Source organism: Zootoca vivipara, chromosome 11 (genome assembly GCF_965207765.1).
Source record: "Zootoca vivipara chromosome 11, rZooViv2.hap1.1, whole genome shotgun sequence".
Taxonomy (NCBI): domain Eukaryota; kingdom Metazoa; phylum Chordata; class Lepidosauria; order Squamata; family Lacertidae; genus Zootoca; species Zootoca vivipara.
In genome coordinates this window covers 48,654,000-48,677,336 of record NC_142594.1, presented here as the reverse complement: position 1 = coordinate 48,677,336, position 23,337 = coordinate 48,654,000, and the positions used below count along the sequence as shown (strand labels likewise).

General features: G+C 42.4%; 1 protein-coding gene across 12 annotated transcripts in view; it reads right to left on the bottom strand.

The window, feature by feature from the left end:
* Nucleotides 1-23,337, bottom strand: part of KMT2C (lysine methyltransferase 2C) — a 175,521-nt gene that overhangs the window by 6,861 nt on the left and 145,323 nt on the right. For 8 of the 12 annotated variants that reach the window (XM_035129359.3, XM_035129372.3, XM_088653453.1 and 5 more), the window contains 16 exons: nt 22,259-22,370; nt 21,791-21,869; nt 21,248-21,311; nt 19,811-20,043; nt 16,599-18,257; nt 13,406-13,621; nt 10,489-10,653; nt 8,658-8,799; nt 7,463-7,610; nt 6,817-6,995; nt 6,573-6,709; nt 5,642-5,894; nt 5,038-5,177; nt 3,142-3,249; nt 1,228-2,347; nt 612-748 (listed from right to left, as the gene is read on the bottom strand). In XM_035129359.3, the coding sequence (XP_034985250.3) occupies nt 612-748; nt 1,228-2,347; nt 3,142-3,249; nt 5,038-5,177; nt 5,642-5,894; nt 6,573-6,709; nt 6,817-6,995; nt 7,463-7,610; nt 8,658-8,799; nt 10,489-10,653; nt 13,406-13,621; nt 16,599-18,257; nt 19,811-20,043; nt 21,248-21,311; nt 21,791-21,869; nt 22,259-22,370 (4,892 nt within the window). The remainder of the gene's footprint in view (nt 1-611; nt 749-1,227; nt 2,348-3,141; nt 3,250-5,037; nt 5,178-5,641; nt 5,895-6,572; nt 6,710-6,816; nt 6,996-7,462; nt 7,611-8,657; nt 8,800-10,488; nt 10,654-13,405; nt 13,622-16,598; nt 18,258-19,810; nt 20,044-21,247; nt 21,312-21,790; nt 21,870-22,258; nt 22,371-23,337) is intronic. The other 4 variants (XM_060280917.2, XM_088653450.1, XM_088653451.1 and 1 more) reach the window with 4 other exon arrangements.

Here is a 23,337-nt window from a genome sequence, read left to right as displayed (position 1 = left end):
GCCTAAGAAATGTTCTCTGATTCAGGAATAGGTTTAGGAATTAGAATAGCACAGAGAGAAAGCGCTCAGTGAAGTGCTTTACAAAACTGCCTTCTTTTTCCTTCTTGCTTTTCTTTAAGAGCACAGATCCTCAAACAGATTATACAAACCCAACCCTGCATTTTCTATCCTAGCCTGCAATACTCAATAAGCCCTTGGGTGCTTTGCCCACTCACATAGTATCTACTAATGCATGCTTCTACCTGCAAAACCTGCTGCCATAAGTGTTGAAGAGAAAGAGGTGGGGTGGGTGGGCAGGCAGGTAATTACAATATCCCACACCAAACCATTGTTTCCTGTTTCTAAACCTCTGAAAGTGAGCCTATAACCCTGGCCAAAAGGACTGCTTCAGGGCTTTCCACTGACTAAATTTTAATGCTACGTTATGGCACAGCATTATATACCAGAACCATTTCTTCCTTCGGATTCTATGACAAGTTTTCAATAGGTAAGAGCCTGGACACATGTTACACACATTGCACAAAAAACTGCCATGTCTAAGACAGACAATGATTTACTACTAAAGAGTAACAAGCCAAGAGCCGGCCTAGTACAGCCGCATGACCTCTTACCGATTCAGCAATCCTAGCCACTGCAGAGACAGTCAAACCAAAAAGGTCTTCGCCCTTTAGATATGCAGGGAATAGCTGCAGCATTTCAGAACTCCTCCTTACTGAAGCAACAGGCTCTAGGATTTTATCCCAAACACCTGCATAGGATAAAAATTACATTGAATCACAAAATAAATGCAAGAGAAAAAACAAATCACCACAATAAACTTGTTTAAAGTCATATCTACTTTGGATGTAGCACTAGGATTGCTCTAAAATACTAAGGGGCCGATTGTGTTTTTAGGATTGTACTGCTCCCAAGATGAATTCTTTACATCAATTTCACTTCTGCATGGAAAACCATGTATACTTTATATATTGACTGTCCTATATGATGAACACAGCATGCACACATGGCAAAATAACACGGAGATCATCACATACAATACTGACATGGGTACTCGCCATTTGCTACAAAGAAGTCTTTTGTGCATTGACGAGTTAGCTCGTGTGAAGTGGACTTACATGCAATAGGCCTAAAGGCTTCCAGTAACCAGTTAGAAATATCAAATGAATGTCAACAATGAAATGCACATCTAGCACTTGGGCCAAAGACTTCCACAAGACGCCGTGTTACCTTTAGGGGTTGAGTCAGTAAGAACCAGGTCTTCATGGCCTTGCTCAATGATCCTGATCACAAAGAGGGGAAGACCATCCTTCTCTTCAATGGAACATAGGTAACGACATCTGCGGTTGGCATAGCGTGTGCTCCAATAGAACCGGCTGGCCTCATAACCCACAGGGTAGAGCACCTTTGAAGAATGGAAGGCCTGCATCTGGTGTGGCAGCAGCTGGCCAATCGTGTGGAAGATGAGGCTCCCCACCCGGAAGGTGTGCTCACGATCCCCCCGTTGGACTATGCTGGCAATTTGTCGGACTTCATCCCGCTGGACGTATACCCGCCTGAAGACTGCAAAATAGCTGAGTTCTTGCTCGTGAGCGCCCTTTGGTTTGTGCATAGGGCAAAGCATAGTTTTGTCTTTAAAAAACATGCATTGTGCTTTAATGGCGCAGGTAAAGTGATAAATATTGGTGCACCTTAACCTGTGACAGCCGCTGGTGGCGCCCATTTTGTGACAGAACATGCATTTCATTTGCAAGCCCCTTCGCAGGGCGAGCTCCACGTTGATTAAGGCACCAGCTTGTGTCTCATAGACCTCAGTAGACCAAAGAGCACAGTTCAAGTGGACCCAAACATCTAAGTCAAGGTTTAGAAGTCTTGCTGGTCCATCTGTTAGCCCATCACCCTCCTCATGACAGAAACAACACTTTCGGTAGTCCTTCGGCACTGGATCAGGTTTAATGGTTGTGCCCAGCTTTTTGAGGAATTCATCTATCTCCTCATCACAAGGAGGTTTAAATGTTCCTTTAGGAATCACAATCTGTATGTTCCACTTTTTCCACTTCATTCCTTTCCATTTCTTACTTACTGGTCGACAGTCATCCAGACCATTCGGTATAGTTCTCAGGCGGGGTTTTAGCTTCACTGTTACCTTAAGCTCATCTGGTTTTGGCTCGACTCTGGCTGCTTCAAAAGCAGGAGGGAAGGTGATGAGGGGCGAGGAAGGCGGAGAAATCTTTTCCTGTAGCTGAGGGAGGCAGTGCACATCTAACGTAGAGATGTTGTTGTTATACTGATGGAACACTTTTGGGGCTGCCTCCTTCAATGGAAACTGTGGCAAGGTAGGAATTGATTCCTGAGAAATAATAAAGCAATTAAATATGGAATCAAGGAAAACATGTTTGATCAATATTATTTCAAAGTCAGATGCCTATAATTACTATGAATGTATTATGATAGTTATGAATGCATGAACCAGCAGCATCCTATTTTACTTGCAGAGGAATCTTCCTGGTACTGTGTCTTCCCAGGCAGTGTGGTACACTAATAATAACAGTAAATGCTTAGAAGACATGTGCTAGGAATTTATAAGCTTGAGGCTGATTTACTTGCAGGTAAGTATGCCGGCTTGATGGTTGCAATGATATACTTCTCCACTTATAAGAAAATGTATTCATGGGCAGGCATGTCAGATTGCAATTTTAAGCAGAAAGTTTTAACAGAACAAAGGAGACAGAACAACAGGGAGACAACCTGAAAATGAAATCATAAAACACCACCCAAGATAAGATTCTGATGGCACCAAATATTCTGAATGTATCATGGGACGTATCATGCATATGTATGTCACTGAATCATGGCTAGAATGCACTGGGAATATCTGCTGTGTGTGTTACCTGCTGCTTCAAATGATGCCAGCACAGGAAAAACACTTAATAGATTGTACCCTCTATTGCAACAAAACTGAAATTTTTGGGACAGGTACTGATTTAATCTTCTAGAGTTAACTGACATGAAAGCTACTCTTCGTTTACACTAGAGATTGATCTTGCAAACATTAGCGTCAGAATTTTGAAAGAAACTGAATCTGTATATATTTCAATTAATATTTATTGTGTATTTTATTAATGCAGCAGCGCTGGGAATTACCTTGCTTTCTGAGCTTTTTGCTTGCATGGATGCTGAATAAAGAACAAAGCAGTTGTTGCTACAGAATACAATGTCTTTCTCAATTCTTTCAGACTTCTCTCTAGAATCCTGTAAATAATAAGCCAAAGAGCGTAAACATGAACTTCAGGGAATTTCATTTTTAGTACATTTAGTAAATTAGAAAAACCAAGCTGCCCATTACTTATAGAAAACTTTTCTTATATTAATACAAAATATTGGAGAACAAATCCTATTCAGAATGAACTAGGAAAAGGAGTCACTTATGTTGCTTGTAATGTCAATGTGTTTATTACTCAAGATGTTGCTAATTACATAAATGTGAGTTGATGAAATACCATATTTTTCTTTGTATAAGACACCCCCATGAATAAGACGGCCCCTATTTTTTTAAACCCAAAATTTAAAAAATTAGTATTTTAAACATCAAACAAAACAATGCTTTTGTGTGCATGCACACTTCTTCAGATACTTTCTTTCAGTTAGAGTGACAGGGGGAGCTTTTGGGGGGGGGGGGAGATCACCTTCTAGCCCAGGCAGAAAGTGTGCAGGATCCAAATGACCTGACACGTAGAAGAGAGGGGGCCAGTCTGTTGTTCTCAAGCTCTTTGCGGCCTAAGCCACAAGCTGCCCAATCCTGCTGTGCCTGGAGATTGTGGCAGCAGCAGCAGCAGCAGCAGCAGCAACAGCAGCAGCAGCAGCAGCAGCAGCAGCAGCAGCAGCAATGCCCAGGTTCCAGGATCAGAGCCGCTGGAGCTGGGAGTGGATCCAGGGGCTCTCGCATGCCAGTCACCTCTCGGTGGACTAGGCAAGGTGAAGCAGGTGGGTGCCAGAACTGGAGGAGCCGCCTGCTCCCCTCCCCAAATAACACCTTCAGTGCACTGCTGACGTCACCCAACTTTGGAACTTTGGTAGAAAATGTTGGGCGAAAGTTTTGGAAGGCGGGAGGGGCAGCAGAGCAGAGCCTTCCGAGCAGGGTGACGAGGCGTCCTCTTCAGCATTGCACTAGAGGAGCTTCTACAGGATGCCTCATGAAGCTTAGGCAACATGCATCAGGCTCACTCCCGGCAGAGGGGGAAAGAGTGCATTTGAGCATGAGCAAAGCGCCTTTCTTTTTCCACCATGTCACCGGACACCAGCCAAGCTCCTCCCCTCCCAATTCACATTCCGTTTAGAAGACAACACCCAAATTTTGACTGGAAAAAAATAAGGTAAAAACATAATCTTATACACAGAAAAATACGGTACATTTGTTTCTTGATGTAAAAAATAGTTCACACTGTACCTCAGAATGTTAATTTAAGACACACAGCCTTTTCACTATGCACTATTTGTAGCAAGAAATGCTGGCATGTTGGCTTGTAGTTACATACTAAAACTACCATTATTTTACATATGATTTTGATTGTACGAAACTACTTGGTAGTGAAAATAATTTCAAGGAAAGATAAATTGGCTGGTGGTGCTAGTATGGATGCATGCAGACTTCTGAAATTTATACTTTGAAGCACTCTGGTATTTATTGAAAGGCTAGAGAATCCCTAGGGATCTTTATTTTTATAGAACTGTTGAAACAGCAGAAATAAAATGAGAGCAAGATTTTTTTAAAAATTATGAACTCTCTTCTCCTGCAACTGATAAAACATTATTACTCTGCAATGGGTTTTTTAGTTATTTCTAACTTGCCAGAGACTAGTTGTTAATGAAAGAGAAATCTCTACTGAATTCTACCAACCTCCAAAATGCAGAACAGTAATAATTAAATGGTTGTACAATGTGAAGTATATGAACTGTAGAAAACAACCTGGCCTCCCCTTTTTGTAGTTTAACCTTATAAAGCAAAAAACAATAATAGACAAATGGGTATCACAGTAGTACCTGTTTCAGGAAAGGTAGATCATTGAAGGATTTCCGTACTCCACTACCCAGAACTACGACTTTACAATGAGAGCACCACTGTGTCCTCAACACTGAACGATCTGCAACATGTGGACTGTGTGCCTTATAGCCTGCCAAGACTTAACAAGAACACCAACAAGTTATAAGGTGCCATTTTGAATAGAGCATATGCATTACTTCAGTGTAAGTATTAACATGGGTGTGCATGCTCCCCCAAATAATTAATCCTGCTTTCATTTTTAAAGCACAATTTCCCTACAAAGGTTGCACAGCAACACACCTTCCACCACTGCGGACCTACTTTGCCCTTCCCCTTCATACCACCCTATTCTTTTTACAGTGCTTCTGTTTACACATTTTTACATTGCAGTTTAATGTGACAAAATATCTGCCCCTGGACAATCTTCCACAAGTATGGCTTTTGCCTAGTCACTCTCACCAAAACACGATTCGTATTACCGAGGAGACAGAAAAATGAAGCACAAAGTCATTTCCTCACCTTGGATTAAATTCTTCATTGCCACGTTTTCTAAAAAAAAACCCTACAATTAACAAAACCCCCAAAAGATATATCCTTACTCACCGTTACCACTGGGGGGAAATGGCATATTATGTTGTTTGAGTCCGTAAGGCCCTGTTAGTCCAGGAGGCCCTACGGTGCCTGCCTGAGGACCATGAAGTAACAAGTGCTGCCTGTACTCAAAGGCTACATTTGCTCTGTGAGAGTTCATAATTCCCAGAGTGGATGGAACATCTGGTGCACTGCTCACTTCATAACTGTTTGGAATTCTGACATGCAGAAGATTGGAAAATGCAGCTACCACACTGCCAATATTCTAGAGTGGGAAAAGAAAAAAGGACAAGTGCATACCATCTTTTTTTCTTCATCACATAATTAAAAGAGGACTGTGCTGAAATAGAGCAGGGCATGTTTTGCAGAACACCTCCCCCCTCCCCTGAATGCTCTCACCCAGTTTTGAGGTGGGAGGGATGTAAAACACGTCACACATTTCCACACACTCCAAATGGCAGACTGAGGGCAATGCTTCCTGGGCTCACTTTCTGTTCAGCCTAATGACAGTAAATTTGACTCATTGCCTGATGACGTGACATCAACACACTAGCTACGTGATCCCTGATTGGCCGGGATTACATTAGTAAGAAGCCCTTGTTTTCTTTTTTTTTAAAGAAGGCATCTAAGCTATTATTATTATTATTATTATTATTATTATTCAAGGAAAGCAGCTGTTTCAAAGAGCATGTGATAAAACAAGGAAATTGGGAATTTGTGAACCCAGCCCTCCGCAATCTAAATAAGTGTCTTTTTCTTCAAAAAAATGTTTCTGGAAAGTATTTTGGTGCAGATTTACAATTTAAAGAAATGGCACTGAAACTAATAACCAGAGTTTACAACAACTGTTGTACTGCAACACAAATAAAATAGCCATAACATCTGCAGGACATGGGGCACAACATTGTCACAGATACATGCAGCTCACTTGAAATTTCCTTACCTCTGTAGCTGTGGGATGTAAAGTAATTGCTATGGACACAAGGCCAGATTTTGGACCATTTTGAGAAGGACCAAGCTGAGAGCCAAAGAAGCCAGAACCAGGCTCTGTTTTGATATAATTTCTTTTTTCTTCTGAACCTTCGGTTAAAGGGAGAGATACAAAATTAAATATGCATGGAATTGAGGCACATGAACATGCTGGTGGGAAAATTAGAACAAACATCTAGAAAATATTTTGGCAATACCTTTTCCAGTACTGGCAGGTAGAATTGGAATGATGGGGGATGGAACAGGTTCGGGCATCTCTTCCTTTACTGCTGACAGATCAGGGTACCTACTTATTTCCATGCCCATTACACTCTCGGGAGAGGAAGAAGGAACAAAGCTGTCAGGAGTGTCTCTATCATCACAAGGATCCTGAACCCTGAGAGGGAAAAGAATTGGAAATGTTTTTCAACTATAGATGTGTAAAATGGAAATGGGTATGTTTAGCTGGTAAAGAGGAGACTGAGAGGAGATATGATAGCCATCTTCAAATATTTCAAGGACTGTCACATGGAGGGTGGAGCAAGCTTCTTGTTTTCTCCTGCACCCATCCAATGGATCCAAAAGTTACAAGGAAAGATATTCCGACTAAACCTCAGTAAGAACGTTCTGATAGTTAAGAGCTGTTTGACAGTGGAATGGACTCCCTTGGAAGGCGGAGGACTCTCCATCATTTGAGGTTTTTAAGCAGAGGTTGGATGACCATCTGCCATGTATGTTTCAATTTACCTGAATTCAATAGGACTTACTTCTGAGTAACATGGTTATTTAGAGTTTAGCAGCATCATGGAGCACCTAAGATAACAGATACCCAACACAAAACAAAAAATTAGAGAAAATATCTACCTCAGCTCTTCATGATTGTTATGAGGTGGGGTTGGAAGAGAAGCAGGAACATCCACACTTTTAGGACCCTGAGCCATGGCTCTGGCTAACAGATCATCCTGTGGTCTGAAAGGCAGCTGAAACTGCTTCGGTCCCAGAGCTTTGGTAACTGAAATGCAGCAAGAACAGACAAAACAAATGACCCAACTATTCAGTGACATATAAAGGGGGGGGGGAGGGGGAGAGAAAATAAAAAAATGGATCCTAACTTCAACCTATACTTCTTTTGTTTTACATTTAATTAGACTTTCAGTCAGTAGCCAAAGTTGTGAAAATCTGCAGCAATCTAATACAAATGAAAGGATGAGAGAAGCTCATGTCCACTTTATGAGGATCTGAGTAGGATGGAAGCAACAGGGTAAGCCACATCAATGGCAGGGGGGCTAGATGCTGGCAATGAGGCAACATACAGGTTAGCTAGCACCCAAACAAGCCCTTTAACTTAAAGCTGTTCTTTCTTGTACATAAATGGTGTATAAGCTTCCTGCAATAATAATAATAATAATAATAATAATAATAATAATAATAATAATAATAATATTTATGCCCCACCCATCTGGCTGGGTTTCCCCAGCCACACTGGGCGGCTTCCAACAGAAAAATAAAATACAGTAATCTGTTAAACATTAAAAGCCTCCCTAAACAGGGCTGCCTTCAGATGTCTTCTAAAAACCGGGTAGCTGTTTTTCTCTTTGACATCTGGTGGGAGGGCGTTCCACAGGGTGGGGCCCACTACCGAGAAGGCCCTCTGTCTGATTGCAACGAGGGAATCGCCAGAAGGCCCTCGGTGCTGGACCTCAGTGTCCGGGCAGAATGATGGGGATGGAGATGCTCATTCAGGTATACTGGACCGAGGCCATTTAGGGCTTTAAAGGTCAGCACCAACACTTTGAATTGTGCTCGGAAACATACTGGGAGCCAATGCAACAACTTCCAAAATCTTCAAAAATGTTTAGATGTACAGCATTCCAGGGTCAACAATATAGTTATCTATACTGGCCATGTATACATTATGCAAGCACATGGAATGATAACAAAAAGTCAAAACATTCTGCTGTAAAGTGGATTTCAAATCTGAAAAAATTAAGCACCATATTTCATTATAGACCATCTGAAAACTGAAAATGCATACTCTGGCATACATGTGAAAACTCACCATCATGCCCCCCAAGCATTCCAGCCTTTGTAGCAAGTTCTTCAGTGGTTGCAAATCCATTTACCATTTTTTGGCAAGTCACAGGTGGAGGTGTAGGAGGGAGGGAGGCTGGAGGAGTGGGAGGGTTACTCAAGTTATTCTGCTGCATAAGAGGAAAGAATTTAACGTTAGCTTTCAGCAAGCTTATCTGGTACATGACAAGTTATATATCTTATGTACAAAAGGTCCAACAGAATGCACATATTTTTTATTTTACAACTGCACATACATAATGCAACTATTTATCTACCAGTCACACTGGCTTGATTCAGATGCAACACAAAGCCTGGTTTGGTGCTATGAGAATGAGCCTGGAAGGATAATATACTCAGAATAAGAAGTTAGGGGGTAAACCATAGCTTACTATTATATCTAAGCATTTGACCTGCAAACCAAGACTGCAAGCTTTGATCAACTTCGATTTTGCATGGCAAATGCAAGCCATAATTTGCAGGTCGCGTTTGGAGTTATGCCTGAACTGAGGTGACTGGCTTGGTTCACACATTACACTAAGCTGAACCAAAGCTTAGCATAAACACACGTGTGTGGGTTCTGGACAAGAAGATTGGCTGGGGAGGAACAAAAAAAAAACGCAAAAAAACACAATTCTGCTGCAGCACTGCAATGAGCTAAGCCATGGCTTGGCCTTAGCCTGTCATCTGCAGCTGGACTTGTAGTTTATCTCTCTCCAGACTAACTACAAGCAGTAACCAAGATTTGCTCCATGGTTTATGGCTCATGGTTTGTTCAGGAGAGCTTATCCATAAGCCTGGGTTTGGATGACACACTAAGTAAAACCAGGCCTTAGTTCAGTGCAGGGCAGCAGAACAACCAGTGGGGAGCAAAGCAGCCACAATCCCCTCTATGGGAGCCCACATGCTCATATGTTTGTGCTAAGCTGATGCACCATAGCCAAGGAGATCGTCTCATCAGTCACCACCTATCTAACTCCAAAAGGTGGAACACTATTTAAAGCTGTAGCTTAGTGGTAGAGCAGGCTTCCTCAAACTTGGCCCTCCAGATGTTTTGAGACTACAATTCTCATCATCCCTGACCACTGGTCCTGCTAGCTAGGGATCATAGGAGTTGTAGGCCAAAAACATCTGGAGGGCCGAATTTGAGGAAGCCTGTGGTAGAGTATCTGCTTTACATTTCAATTTCTGGCATCTCCTCTCTGGGAATGCCACCTGTCTGAAATCGTGGAGCACCATTGCCACTCAGTGTACAATGCTGAGCTAGATGGACCAATGGTCTGACTCAGCATAAGGCAGTTTTCTGTCTCTAGTAAATGGAGTGATGCATACGAGAAAGGAAGGACAGTCACTATCCTTCAAATTAAGCAGTCCTTTATGACTTCAAATTATTTTGTGTTTGCATTGCACTGGGAATTTTGTTAAAAAAGTAACTTTAAAGGTTAGGATTACAACTTTCACAACTGCATCAGTTTGGAAAGATAGTTATAGAATAAAAAATATTTACAGTGTGAGTAATGGGTCATATCCAATGCGGCAGCAGACTTCCACTTGTGCATCAGAGGTATGCCCCACCTCACCCCCACGGCTGCCAGTATGGGAGGGGAAATCCAGTTGCACAAGCAGAATTCTGATTTTGATATGCCTCACCACTTTCCAGTGAAGAAGAACAAAAATTAGGTTGGCAATGAGAGTGTAAGAAAAACTAAATCTTTTAAATCCAGCATGTTTCATGAAACACCATGGTATAACTACTGCTGGATCCCAATGTTTTGTTTCATATAGAACATTTGGAGAATCTATGTAGAAAAAAAATACACCTTGTAGATTAGCTGAGAATAGTAATCTGATACCCCGTCAAGCGTTGCACTACCAAAGCTTCCCAAAAGGCGATTTCCACTATTCATATGGCCACTGCCATAAGGAAGAAAGTGGGCAAAACTCACTCCAATTATCGGCTCCATTAGAGGCAGCAAAGAGAGTTGCTGTAGGAAAAGATGAGTTGCAATTATTTCTCAATGGCAATATGCAATAATGAACTGTAAATTTCCACTCAATTACACTAAGATGACTGTAACCATTAGAAGCCCAAGGTTTTTAAAAACTCATTTATTGAACACTAGCCTTGAGGTTAGTCCTTCAAGTACTTTACATAAAGGACTTCAGACAGAATCACAGAAATGTAGAGTTGGAAGGAACTCAAAGGTCTCCTAGTCCAATCTCCTGCAATACAGGAATCACAGCTAAAAGAATCCCTGCCCTGCTAGACTGCCATCCAACCTCTATTTAAAAAGCCTCCGATGAAGGAGAGTCCACCACCTTCCGTTCCATGGTTGAACAGAGTTCTTCCTAATGCTTAGTCAGAACCTCTTTTCTTGTAATTTGAATATTAATAATATTTATTTATTTATTTATTTATTTATTTATACATACATACATACATACATACATACATACCCCACCCATCTGGCTGGGTTTCCCCAGCCACTCTGGGAGGCTCCCAACCGAATATTAAAAACACAGTAGAGCATTAAACATTAAAAACTTCCCTAAACAGGGCTGCCTTCAGATACTGCAGTTGCTTATTGCCTTGACATCTGATGGGAGGGTGTTTCACAGGGCAGGCGCTACTACTGAGAAGACCCTCTGCCTGGTTCCCTGCAACCTCACTTCTTGCAGCGAGGGAACTGCCAGAAGGCTCTCACTGCTGGACCTTAGTGTCCGAGTTAAACAATGGGGGTGGAGACGCTCCTTCAGGTATATAGGACCAAGGCAGTTTAGGGCTTTAAAGGTCAGCACCAACACTTTGAATTGTGCTCAGAAATGTACTGGGAGCCAATGCTGATCTCTCAGGACTGGTGTTATATGGTCTCGGCGGCCATTCCCAGTCACCAGTATGGCTGCCGCATTCCGGATTAATTGCAGTTTCCGAGTCACCTTCAAAGGTAGCACCATGTAGTCCAAGAATTGATTTGTCTCCTACCCTTCAAAGGAGAAGAAAAGAAGCTTGCTCCATCTTCCCTGTGACAGCCCTTCTGATATCTCCTTTTAAATTCCCCCAAGCTAAATATACCTGTCAGGGGACCTTCCTACAGGGAACCTCCCCCCCCCTCTTGCTGACCAGCACTTCGCCCAGTGAGAGCAGCAGCAGCGGGTCAGGTGAGGGGCATCAGGAAGTTAGCGGAATGGAGGTGTTGGGGCTCAGTGATGTTGGAGAGCCCTTGCACCGCCTTGACCAAGAGGTGGAGGGGAACAGGCAGCCCCTTCCGGCACCCGAATTAAGGCGCGCCACTAAACGTGAGGTCGGGAGGAGGCATTTCAGGGTGCCCAAACTCTTATGCTGGTCACACAACAGGAAATGTCCACTCCTGGATTCTGCGAGTGACTGAGAGGTCATGTTTTCTGCTATCTCTGCACTGTAAATACTATGCACAATAAAACTCTTAAAGACAGAGCGGACTTGGGCGTCTTTACTCAACAGTAGCCGCAACAACACCATTACAGCACCCAACTCCTTCAACTGTTCATCATAGGGCTTGGTTCCCAGATCCTTGATAATTTTGGTTGTCCTCTTCTGCACACATTCCAGATTGTCAATATGCTCCTTAAATTGTGGCGCCCAGAACTGGGGGGGGGGGCTGACCATGGCAGAATAGAGTGATGCTACGACCTCCCTTGATCTGGACACTATACTTCTGAATTGCTTTAGCTTTTTTGCTGCTGCATCACACTGCTGACTCATGTTAAAGTATGGAATTACATCCTTTTATGCACATGCACTCTTCCTGTAAGGTAAGCAGGCTTTACCAATACATTTTTACTCACAGACTTTGCTCTCAAATAAAATAAACTAACACCATCAGGACAGTGGTTCTCTAACCATGGAGCAGTGCAACTGTTTCCCAACCTTCTATCTTAATGATAAATGAACAACACACACACACTGTTTTAAAAGCTTATTGCGTACAATTAAAAAAAGATGTTTTCATGATGATTTGGAAAGTTGCAATAGTTCTGCCTCTTCTGTCTCACCTCCAAGCCTTATTATTTTTACCTACCTTCCAACATACACTTTCTTCGTCTTTTATGCATTAGCCCTATGCCTTTACCAAGTGTCTTTCACTTTGCCATTTCTCAGTCTCTTTGCTTTCTTCTCCATGATCCTGGCTGCATTCTTTAATCAACACTCCCAACAACTGTGAAAATTCACCCTAACTCTGCTCAGTTGGATGAGTTATCTGAAATCAACTAACATGAGCTGCCTGGTTTTTGATACATGAAGCCCCCTTTGGGGGGGGGGTTCTTTTTGAGGAAGAGACACCTATGTGGGCATGGTGGCATCAAAGCTGTGCTGACTCACTCATTTAGAGACAATAAAAATATATGCTCTCACATTCCCTCAGAGTCTTTTATGCTTCTGGGGCTTCTAGACATCATTCTGAAATATGACATGAAAGTACACATGGAGACCCTATGCATAGGCAATCCCTAAAACACTGACATTATGTTGCAGGGGGCAACAAGTCAAATATGTCAGCACCATCATGCATCACAATAAATGTAGATGTGGATTGTAGGCAAATGTTAAGTGCACTTAAAAATGAAAATACATGTATTTCTAGGTTATCAACTACTGTGAATAAACAAGCATGCTAAACATTATAGTGCTGGATGTGACCACCTTGCTCAGTATAATATATTTTCAGTTTTTAAGTTCTTTACCCCTTCAGTGCTCACCTGTTTTAACTGCATAAATGTTTCAGTGTTAGGATAAATAGCATGCTTTTCCTCTTCCTCTTTTTTCCTCTTCTTAGATCGAGGTGCTGCCTTCTCACCCGCCTTCTGAGTTCGTTTGTTTCGTTGTTGTTTTTTCATTTCATGTCCTAAATCTGCTCTCTGAAGCTGGCTGTTACCACATCCAAATGTACCCTGCAATGGATTCCCTAATGATTGCTTATGGGGGGGCGGGAGGGAAATGATAAAGATATATCAGTTCAAATCACTTAGTTTAACATTTTGTTTTGTATTCGTATAAAGCAACATATAATGCTACTATACATTTGGCATTACTTTATTAATTTATTACCTATAACAAGCAAAACACCCACCAAATGGTAAGAACACGACTATGAAGATGAGCATGGAGGCAAGCGCGTCTTTTCTCCCCTATTCCAAGGAGGTTTTGCTCAGCCTTGTCTCTAAAATCCCAAGCTTTCACCATATCTTTAACACTGTCTGCTGCCTCACCTGCCCCCTTCCCTTATGCTTTGTCACCTCAGTTACTCCCTTTAAACACTGCCTTCCTTCCTCATCTCCTGGGCCCCAAGCTGATATTGCTACACCTTTCATTACTTTAGCTCCTGCTTACTCTAAAGTGACTTTCCAAACCACCTGTATTTTTCTGCCTCCATATATCTTTGCTATCTCCTCAGCACTCTTTAATCAGGTACCCAGCCTGCTTCCCTTCAGCCTTCAAAAAGGGGTCTGATATGAGGAAAGGGAGAGGACTGATCTATTGGATGCCAGTGTCGCACAATCACTTAAATCTGCATACAGTACTCATATAGCCTTGCTGTAGCTCTGCTTACAGAAGTTCCTAGTAGGAATACTGGTGGGGGTCTTCGTCCCAGGTGCAAGGTTACAGGCTCCTGAAACATAGCTTATCAATTCCAGATCTCCCTTTCCTTTTGTCAATACCCATCCTACCCTGGCTCTTAAAATAGCAGTACATGTACTGAAGGAGAAGGTGGACAGAGACTCACAAATGTTGCAGATATTTTTCTTTCTTATTTTATGTATAGGTTTGAATGCTTTTTTGTTACTGCCCAACTTTATATGATAAATATATGGAAAGCATGCCGAAATCATAACTCTTTGAGGTACAGATGCCCCCCTCACTAAACAAGCTAAACAAAAATAAAAAAGGAAGCAGTACAATTACCAGTGACATTAATGATTTTAGGAGGGTGAAGAGAATCAGAAGTTTAGAAGTATATAATTGCACCCATGCTAGAGAAGTGCCACCCTTTCTATGTGATTCCTTCCTGCCCTAGTATTTTTGCTAACGTTTTGCTTAACAATGCCCAGAGTCTCTTGACAGGCTACAATAATGACAAAGCATACACACCTAATGAAATCAGAACTCCAGCATTCTACAGTAATATTTCACAGACACAAATAAGCTCTCTGATCTTAGATTCCAATAATGTCAAACCAAGAATCACTGTTATTAAAAATTATAGCTTTTAAGTTCTAATACAAAAGCCATTTTTAAATTATCAGTATAATTTATTGGGATCCAGGTGGCGCTGTGGTTTAACCACTGAGCCTAGGGCTTGCTGATCAGAAGGTCGGCGGTTCGAATCCCTGTGACGGGGTGAGCTCCCGTTGCTCGGTCCCAGCTCCTGCCAACCTAGCAGTTCGAAAGCACGTCAAAATGCAAGTAGATAAATAGGAACCGCTACAGCGGGAAGGTAAACGGCGTTTCCATGTGCTGCTCTGGTTTGCCAGAAGCGGCTTTGTCATGGTGGCCACATGACCTGGAAGCTATACGCCGGCTCCCTCGGCCAATAATGCGAGATGAGCGCGCAACCCCAGATTCGGTCACGACTGGACCTAATGGTCAGGGGTCCCTTTACCTTTACTCTTTATAAATTATTTACATACAAGCAGAGTGCTAATGACAGCAAAACCTTCCAAGCACTGGCTTTATCCAGTTTTCAAGAATATTGAGCAATTATCAGTTCACAACAGCAGGTTTACCTCTGGGAGGCGCAAGAGTTTATGAATGTACAAGAGTGACTCCCTGGAAGATATAGTTACAGGTAGGTAGCCGTGTTGGTCTGAGTCGAAGCAAAATAAAAAAATTCCTTCAGTAGCACCTTAAAGACCAACTAAGTTTATATTTTGGTATGAGCTTTCGTGTGCATGCACACTTCTTCAGATACCAACATATCCCTGGAAGATATGTTAGCTATGAATTACTAAATTGGCTGACAGAATATATTATTCAGTGTTCAGCATGACTATAGGTATTTTTTCTAAGGTGCAGAATATCTTCATCAATGAATATCACTAGTTTATTACTGTGCTCAAACTAACTTATTTTGAGTAAGTGTGTGACTCAAGTGCTAAAAAAAACTTTAAAGTCCAAAATACAATAACTTTTGCTGTTCCTTATCTAATATAAACAAATGACTGCTTTATTATAGTATCTGTTCAGGGACCATAATCCAGCACGTCAAAGGAAAACTGAGGTTTATAATTTCCCATACAATCTTAAACTTATCCTCACATCTAAACTGGATATTCACTAAAACAGTTGCTTGCGAGTAGCCCTGTATATTTGTCATGCTTAAAGGCTGGGATGCTGCAACTATGTATTCAAAGGCTGTGGAGCAGGGGTTAGCAACCTTTTTCAGCCGTAGGCTGGTTCACCGTCTCTCAGACCATGTGGTGGGCTGGACTATATATATATTTTTGGTGGTGTGTGTGTGGGGGAAATGAACGAATGCCTATGCCCCACAAATAACCCAGAGATGCATTTTAAATAAAAGCACACATTCTACTCATGTAAAAACATGCTGGTTCCCGAACCGTCCACAGGCCAGATTGAGAAGGCAATTGGGCCGCATCCGGCCCACGGGCCTTAGGTTGCCTCCCCCTGCTGTGGAGTTTGCCTTTGAATCATGTTTCTCCATTTCCTGCTTTACTTGATGACCTCTAGAGGGGGTGAAAGCCCATATACAGTACAGAACATTGTGAAGGAGGAACATGTTCAACCAATACTGCTTTTGGTTTTTTTAAGGGCATATCCTTAGCGGCTGGGCTATTTTATAATAAAAACACAAATAAATTTACAATAAAAAACCAATGCTGCATCATTTCCAATACCCTCTAAGTTTGGATGTTAATAATAAAAATTGGTTACCATGCTGCCTTCCATCAGATCCCGTTTCCCCACGAATTTGCTCTCCTCAGCACTCTCTTCTGACTGTAAGCTGCTTTCTGCTTTGTGCTTGAAAAGAGAGGCAGATTTTTTGTTCTTAAGCAAGTGTTTGAGGAGTTCATTCCCTGATTCTCCTTTTGCTGCTGGAATGCTGTCAGGTTGTGCCTGATTCTGCAAAGAAGGGGAAGGCTGCACAGTAGCTTTCTCCTCTTCCACTTTAATGCCATTTTCATTCTCCATCTTAGGCTCAGATTCACTAGGGCATTGATCAGCGCTTGTCTTTTCCTGATTAATTTCCTGAATGCTCATAGAAGCCTCTGTCTTGTCCTTGTCTGTCTCCTGGTTCATGCCTGGCTGCTCAGGCAATATGTTTTGTGGCAAATCAGTACTGGAGAGCTGACTTTTCAATTCTAATGAAGACTGACTCTCTGCAGCATTTGGAGGTGATGAGCCTGGCAGCTCCTCTGCCTCGGATTCTCCTGGATGCTGTGGAAGTTCACCAGGCGTGCTAACTGTTGGGGTGGAGACAGCATCTGAAACAACTGGAGTTGGGGGTGCAGTTATATCTGAATGTGGGGTTGATGGGGTATTTACTGACTCAGCATCGTCCTCTTTCTTCTTCTTTCTGGTTCTTTTCTTTTTGCCCTTCTCCTCTGGAATGATATCAGAATACAACTGGATGAGAGACTGACTTGTTCCAGGAAAGTTTGTTCCATTGGGCGTGGCATCCTGACCACAGGGGGGACCACTGCCAGTTCCAGGAGAAACTCCAGGCAGACCAGTGGCAAACTGAGGCCGAACCTGGTACTGTGAAAAGCTTCCACGCTTTACAGAATGGAAAGGGGGACTTCCATCTGGAATTGGGGGTGGATCGGATACAAAGGAAGAAGATCCCACTGGCTGCCGCTCACTACACTGCGGAAAGCTGGAAGGAGGTGGGGAGTTTAGAGGTCCTTGCTGCATAATGGGTCCCATCTGCTGCTGCTGTTGAGGCTGTGGAGACCGCATGAAATCACAAGGTAGGTCTGAATTGAAGAACGGTATTTGAGGCAAAGAAGTTCTGGCATTTAATTCTGATCCCATTGTACTGTGCTGCTCCATTTCAATTTTCTGCTGCAGAGCTCTCTGTCGATCCACCTCCTGCATAAGCTGAATTCGTTGCCTTTCCTGCTGCTCTCGCAAACGCTCCTTCCGCTCACGCTCTTGAAAGCTTTCACTAAATGGGTTGTTGTCATCGAACTCTACACGTGGTGGTGGCCCTGATTGCACATTTGAGCTAGGAGCTGACACAGAAGTGGGAGTAACAGGATTCACTGGCAACTGTGCCATTGGTGGCTGCATCCTTGGTACATTGTGTGGGATGTGTGCTGAAGCAGCACTGGGCGGTTGCCAGCCAGGCAAACCTGGCATTCTGGGTGGATTGGGTTGTCCAGGAACAACTATGGCATGCTGTTGATGCTGAAGCTGTTGAGATACCATTGGGAAACTCTGCTGACCCACTGCTGGTGGAGATCCTCCTGTGACCATTGCAGGCTGAGCAGGCATACCTGGCATCATTGCATGGGGTCCCATTCCACATTGTTGCTGTTTAATCCGATATTCTTCAATGAGTTCCGCATGCTCTTTCTGTTGCTTTCGTATCTACAATGTAAACATGTTATTAACTGATGACCCATAAAAGCACATTTTCTGTTTCTTAAGCTGGAGACCTCTGTGAAAAAACAAACCTTAATACATATAAGCAATGAAAAAATATTTAATAAAATACTGGGCACAACATTTTACAAACTTTCTTTACTTTTTTAAAAAATTAGTTAACTGATATTCATTTCTGTGATATATAAATTCACTCTTTTTCCTTATATTGTCTACATTTGAGCTGCAAAGAAAAGAATGACTGGCCCACCTGAAGGGTAGATTTCTTTCAGCTTAGCAGGGCTGGTATGTTGGGTTATGGCTCCACCTAACATACCATCCCTGCTAGCTGAAGGGAAACAGAACAACTGACCCACCTGAAGGGTAGATTTCCTGTGGTTTAGCAGGGATGATGTGTCAGGTGGAGCCGTCACCCGACATACAATCCCTGCTAGCTAAGGGGAAATACAGATTAATATGCTTTTCTCTATACCCATGTATTCGCCTTTACTTACTATCAATTGAGGCTAATGCTTCATGCCCGTGATAAAGTGAACTCTAGTCCATGAAACCTTATGCAACAATAAATTTGATTGTCTTTAACTCTGTTAATTTGGTATGTATTATACTATATTACATTAATGTAGCTCCACTCCCCCTGCCCCCTGCTCATGGGCAACTAGAAAATCAGGGTCCCAAAATGAGTAGGAGTCTCCACAAGTAAAGGAGGCTTCACTGCTAAAGATAGTTACCCTTGAACATGTGGAGGGCAATGGAGATGGGGAACAGAGTTATTATGCTTATTCATGCTCTCCCTATTGTGTGTGGTTATTTAAGCCCCATTATGAACACCTAAAGTGGGTTCAAGAAAACCCCTGAACTGCAGACCTGACTCTTCAGAAAGAGTGCAACTCCATTCAAAGCCAGTTAAAAACCACCATCCAGATCAATGTTATTATTTGTCAACAGTACCATCTTAGCTGGATTATGTTTCAGCTTGTTTCCCATTCCAGAACTTCCTGCAGACACCTGTTCAGGATTTCTACCACCTCCCTGGTAGTAAATGGGAATGCAAGGTAAAGCTGTGTGCTATGCTTTTCTCTATACCCATGTATTCATATTTACCTATTTACACTCATCCCAAATCTCTGGATAACCTCACTCACTGACTCCATGTGAATGTTAAAAAAGCACAGGGAAACAGAAGTCTTTCAGCAGCACCTGCTGGATCCGTCTCTCCAAATGGTTGCATTTGTTCTGTCTTCTCTGTGGCACAGGTCATGCACCTGGGCAGTCAATACCATTTTTGTCCCAAAATCAAGTCAAAGGTTAGACTGGACCAAATTTAAATTTTGGGAATACCACAACCTGCTCTAACCTGTTCAAATGATAGCTTTGACAGGGGACCATAATTCAGGAGTATGTGAAAATCTAAAAATACTTATGTGGCTCTGAATCGTATACTTTTGTTTCTTTATAAAAAATTGCTACCACCTCTTGCCATTTTTAAAATTGTTGCTATTGGAACAATTGCAATTTAGTTATTGATAAACTCTCACCTGTTCAAGCTGTTTTTGAACCATACTCTGCTGTTCAGTAACATGCTTAAGCTGCTCTGCATCTTCCTCTGGGAATTCTCGACCAGCTTTCTTTGCAGTGCGCTGTTTTGCAGATAGTGCCTTTTTTGATTTTCTGTGTGCTCCAATTTGTTCTTCAAGGAATTTCTGTTGCATCTGAAGAAGCTGCTGTGTTTCTTGTAGCCATTCTTCATATTGCTTTCTGTGTGAATCATCTAAGGATAAAACACAACAAATCAATTTTCTTACCATGGGTTTTGCAAACTTTCACAAATCTCATTTTCAAACTGATTTCAAAAAGAAGGGATTTCCGTTCATATCAACCCCCCGCCAAGTTTTAACACCTTTCTCTTTTTGTAATAGAGCAAAGCATCAACAAAATCTGGAGCATGCAAGCATGCACTAACATCTTTCAAGGCAGAATTTGAGGCCAATCTTTTTTTACACTAACCAAGGAATTGAACTGACAATGGGGCTACAAAATCCCCCCTTTAAAAAAATGAATGTCAGGTTAGTCATTATTACCCAAATATTATTATCATCTAAGCCAGACATCTCCAAACTTCGGCCCTCCAGATGTTTTGGACTACAATTCCCATCTTCCCCGACCACTGGTCCTGTTAGCTAGGGATCATGGGAGTTGTAGGCCAAAACATCTGGAGGGCTGCAGTTTGGGGATGCCTGATCTAAGCAATGCTAATTATTCTGAGATGTTTCTGCAACTGGTTTTTCCACATTTTATAAGTTCGGTAGTGTCAGGGGGACTCCCTACAGGGAGCCTCCCCACCGTCATCCTGACCAGCACTTCACCCAGCGAAAGAGGTAGCAGCAGGTCAGGCGGGGGAATGAGGAGGAGAGTGGAATGGAGGGAAGGCTCAGTGAGGCATCAGAGCCCTTGCACCGCCCAAGCCAGCTAGTGGAGGAAGGGAGGCTCAGCGATGTATCAGAGCCCCTGCACTGCCCTAGCCAACAGGTGGAAGAGGGAGCGCAGCCGCTTCCGGCACCCAAATTGAGGCGCGCACCCAAACACAGGTTTAGGGGCCGGCGTTTCGGGATCCCCAAGCTATTATGCTGGCCCCAAAGCAGAAGGGTGCCATTGCCGGATTCTGCGAGTGACTAGGAGGTCATGTTTTCTGCTATCTCTGCACTGTAAATAGTATGCACAATAAAACCTTAAAAGACAGATCGGACTGGAGCGTCTTTACTCGAGAGTAGCCGCAACAATCCCCTGACAGGTAGATTGTCACATTTCAAAAGCTTATTATGCACTGGGTCAGAATATTTCAGTTAATTATGTCATAATTCAATTATTGTCTTTGAATGGGCTTGTAAATAAGCTGTGTGTATTCTGAAATATAGTATGTGCCCATGGAGTTGGCTTCAAAGTCTAATATCCGTTTATGAGAGTTATATACTTACTTACAAAACCAGGACCAAAATTTGGAGGGTTAGGCCTAGACATCTGCGGTGTTAGGTTTCCATCCTTGAAAGGGAGGGGGGTGGAGAAACAGAGTGTGTTAAACAAAATTCTGTTTTACAGTTGCTCTTATGCTGTGAGGAATGGGGATCTGTGCACAAGAAACAGATTTCTGCACTCAGGCTACATTCAACACGTGGTCAAGAGGCTGCTGCTACTGGGTTTGGGTTATAGGTTGTGGCATAGTTATGGATCCAGTCCAGAAAACATCCTGCTTCCCTTGTGGGATGATGAGCTCCTCTGACAAAGAGATGATCATTGCAATAAGGTGTAACAGTGCAACTCACCTGCTCATCTCAGGTAAGGACAACAATTCAAATGTCTAGGGTTTCAGGCCAGAGACTTACTTAACTCATGAAAACATTAGTGGCTGTGGATATGGATGCAGGTTTGTCTAAATGCTCTATCCATTATAGCACATCAGCTTTTAGACCACAATTCCACTTACGAAAATCTGCTTTATTTCAAATTTCAGGAAACATTACCTGTGTGATTGCTTGCTGAACAAGATTCTGGCTTTCACCGCTTGGTACTCCTGGCACTGCTTGACCCATAAAGGCAAATCTAGTAATGGGTAAATAAAATCACATTTTGGATTTGTTTTACAGCTAAAATTAATGAAGTGTTAATAATATGAGATTGTGATATAAACTAATCTCAGAAGGGAAACAGTGTGCTCCTGGGCATGCACAGTCTGCTGCTTCACATTCCCAGCCCCTGCCCTTTTCTGCATACCACAGAGTTATTGCTATGTGCAGAGGAATACAGCTGTTTGTGTGCATGACATGAATCACAAAGTAGGAAATTAATGATTAATGGTAAAATTAATGCTAAAATTTACTTTGCTAATCTCCCAAGAAAGGTAACAGCTATCAGAATAACCTGAAATTTCAGTGAGCAGAAACTCATGCTGATATCTAAGAGAAGCCAAAATATTCACAATCTTTGCCTACCTGTTCATGACCATTTGTGGCATGCCCATATTGTTCTGTGCCATTACTTTATTGATCCCTTTCAGAGCCACCATTTTCGCTTTCATTATAGGATCAGTGATTGCATCAAAATCTATGAAACCAGAAATTAAGAAGAATAAGTATTTATTATATAAAACAGCCAGTGTGAATAAGCATATCATTTGTTCACCACTGCTAACCTGTTTAGGCCTATTTTTAAAAGTTTCATAATTATGACAGAAAAACTTGGTCCATTGATGTTTTAATTATTATTAAAGACAATTTACTGTGGTTACTATAAGTGTTTTAGAAATTCACACTTAATAATTGGTTCAAACTACATTAAGACAGGGTGACTCTGATAGATTGATGCTAGAATGCTGATGGGCATCATAGGGAATGTTTCAGACAGAAGCAGTTCTCTTAGGTGCCATTTCCCCTCTTTATACTAGCCCTGAGCTAGTGCCAGCAGCATAATCCCTTGTTTGCAAGAGAAGTAACCATATTGCTGGAGGGAGAGAGGGAGGGATGCCTGGGACTGGACTGTGTAGATTGCCCACTCATGTACTGTATTTGCTTTGAGGTTTTTACTCTACTTGTCACCTTCATGACAGAGTCTATCCTCAAGTTCTGGTTACAGGTAGGTAGCCGTGTTGGTCTGGGTCGAAGTAAAATAAAAAAATTCCTTCAGTAGCACCTTAAAGACCAACTAAGTTTTTGTTTTGGTATGAGCTTTCGTGTGCATGCACACTTCTTCAGATACAGTGAACTAGAAGTCCCCAGGCACTTATGTAGAGAAGGGGTGGGGATGGGGAGGGGAGGGGGGATCACTCAGAAGGGTGGTGGAAGTGGGTGATTGACTGACTGATAGCTGTTGATGACCGAAAATGATGACCATTTGCAGTCATTTTCGGTCATCAACAGCTATCAGTCAGTCAATCACCCACTTCCACCACCCTTCTGAGTGATCCCCCCTCCCCTCCCCATCCCCACCCCTTCTCTACATAAGTGCCTGGGGACTTCTATTTCACTGTATCTGAAGAAGTGTGCATGCACACGAAAGCTCATACCAAAACAAA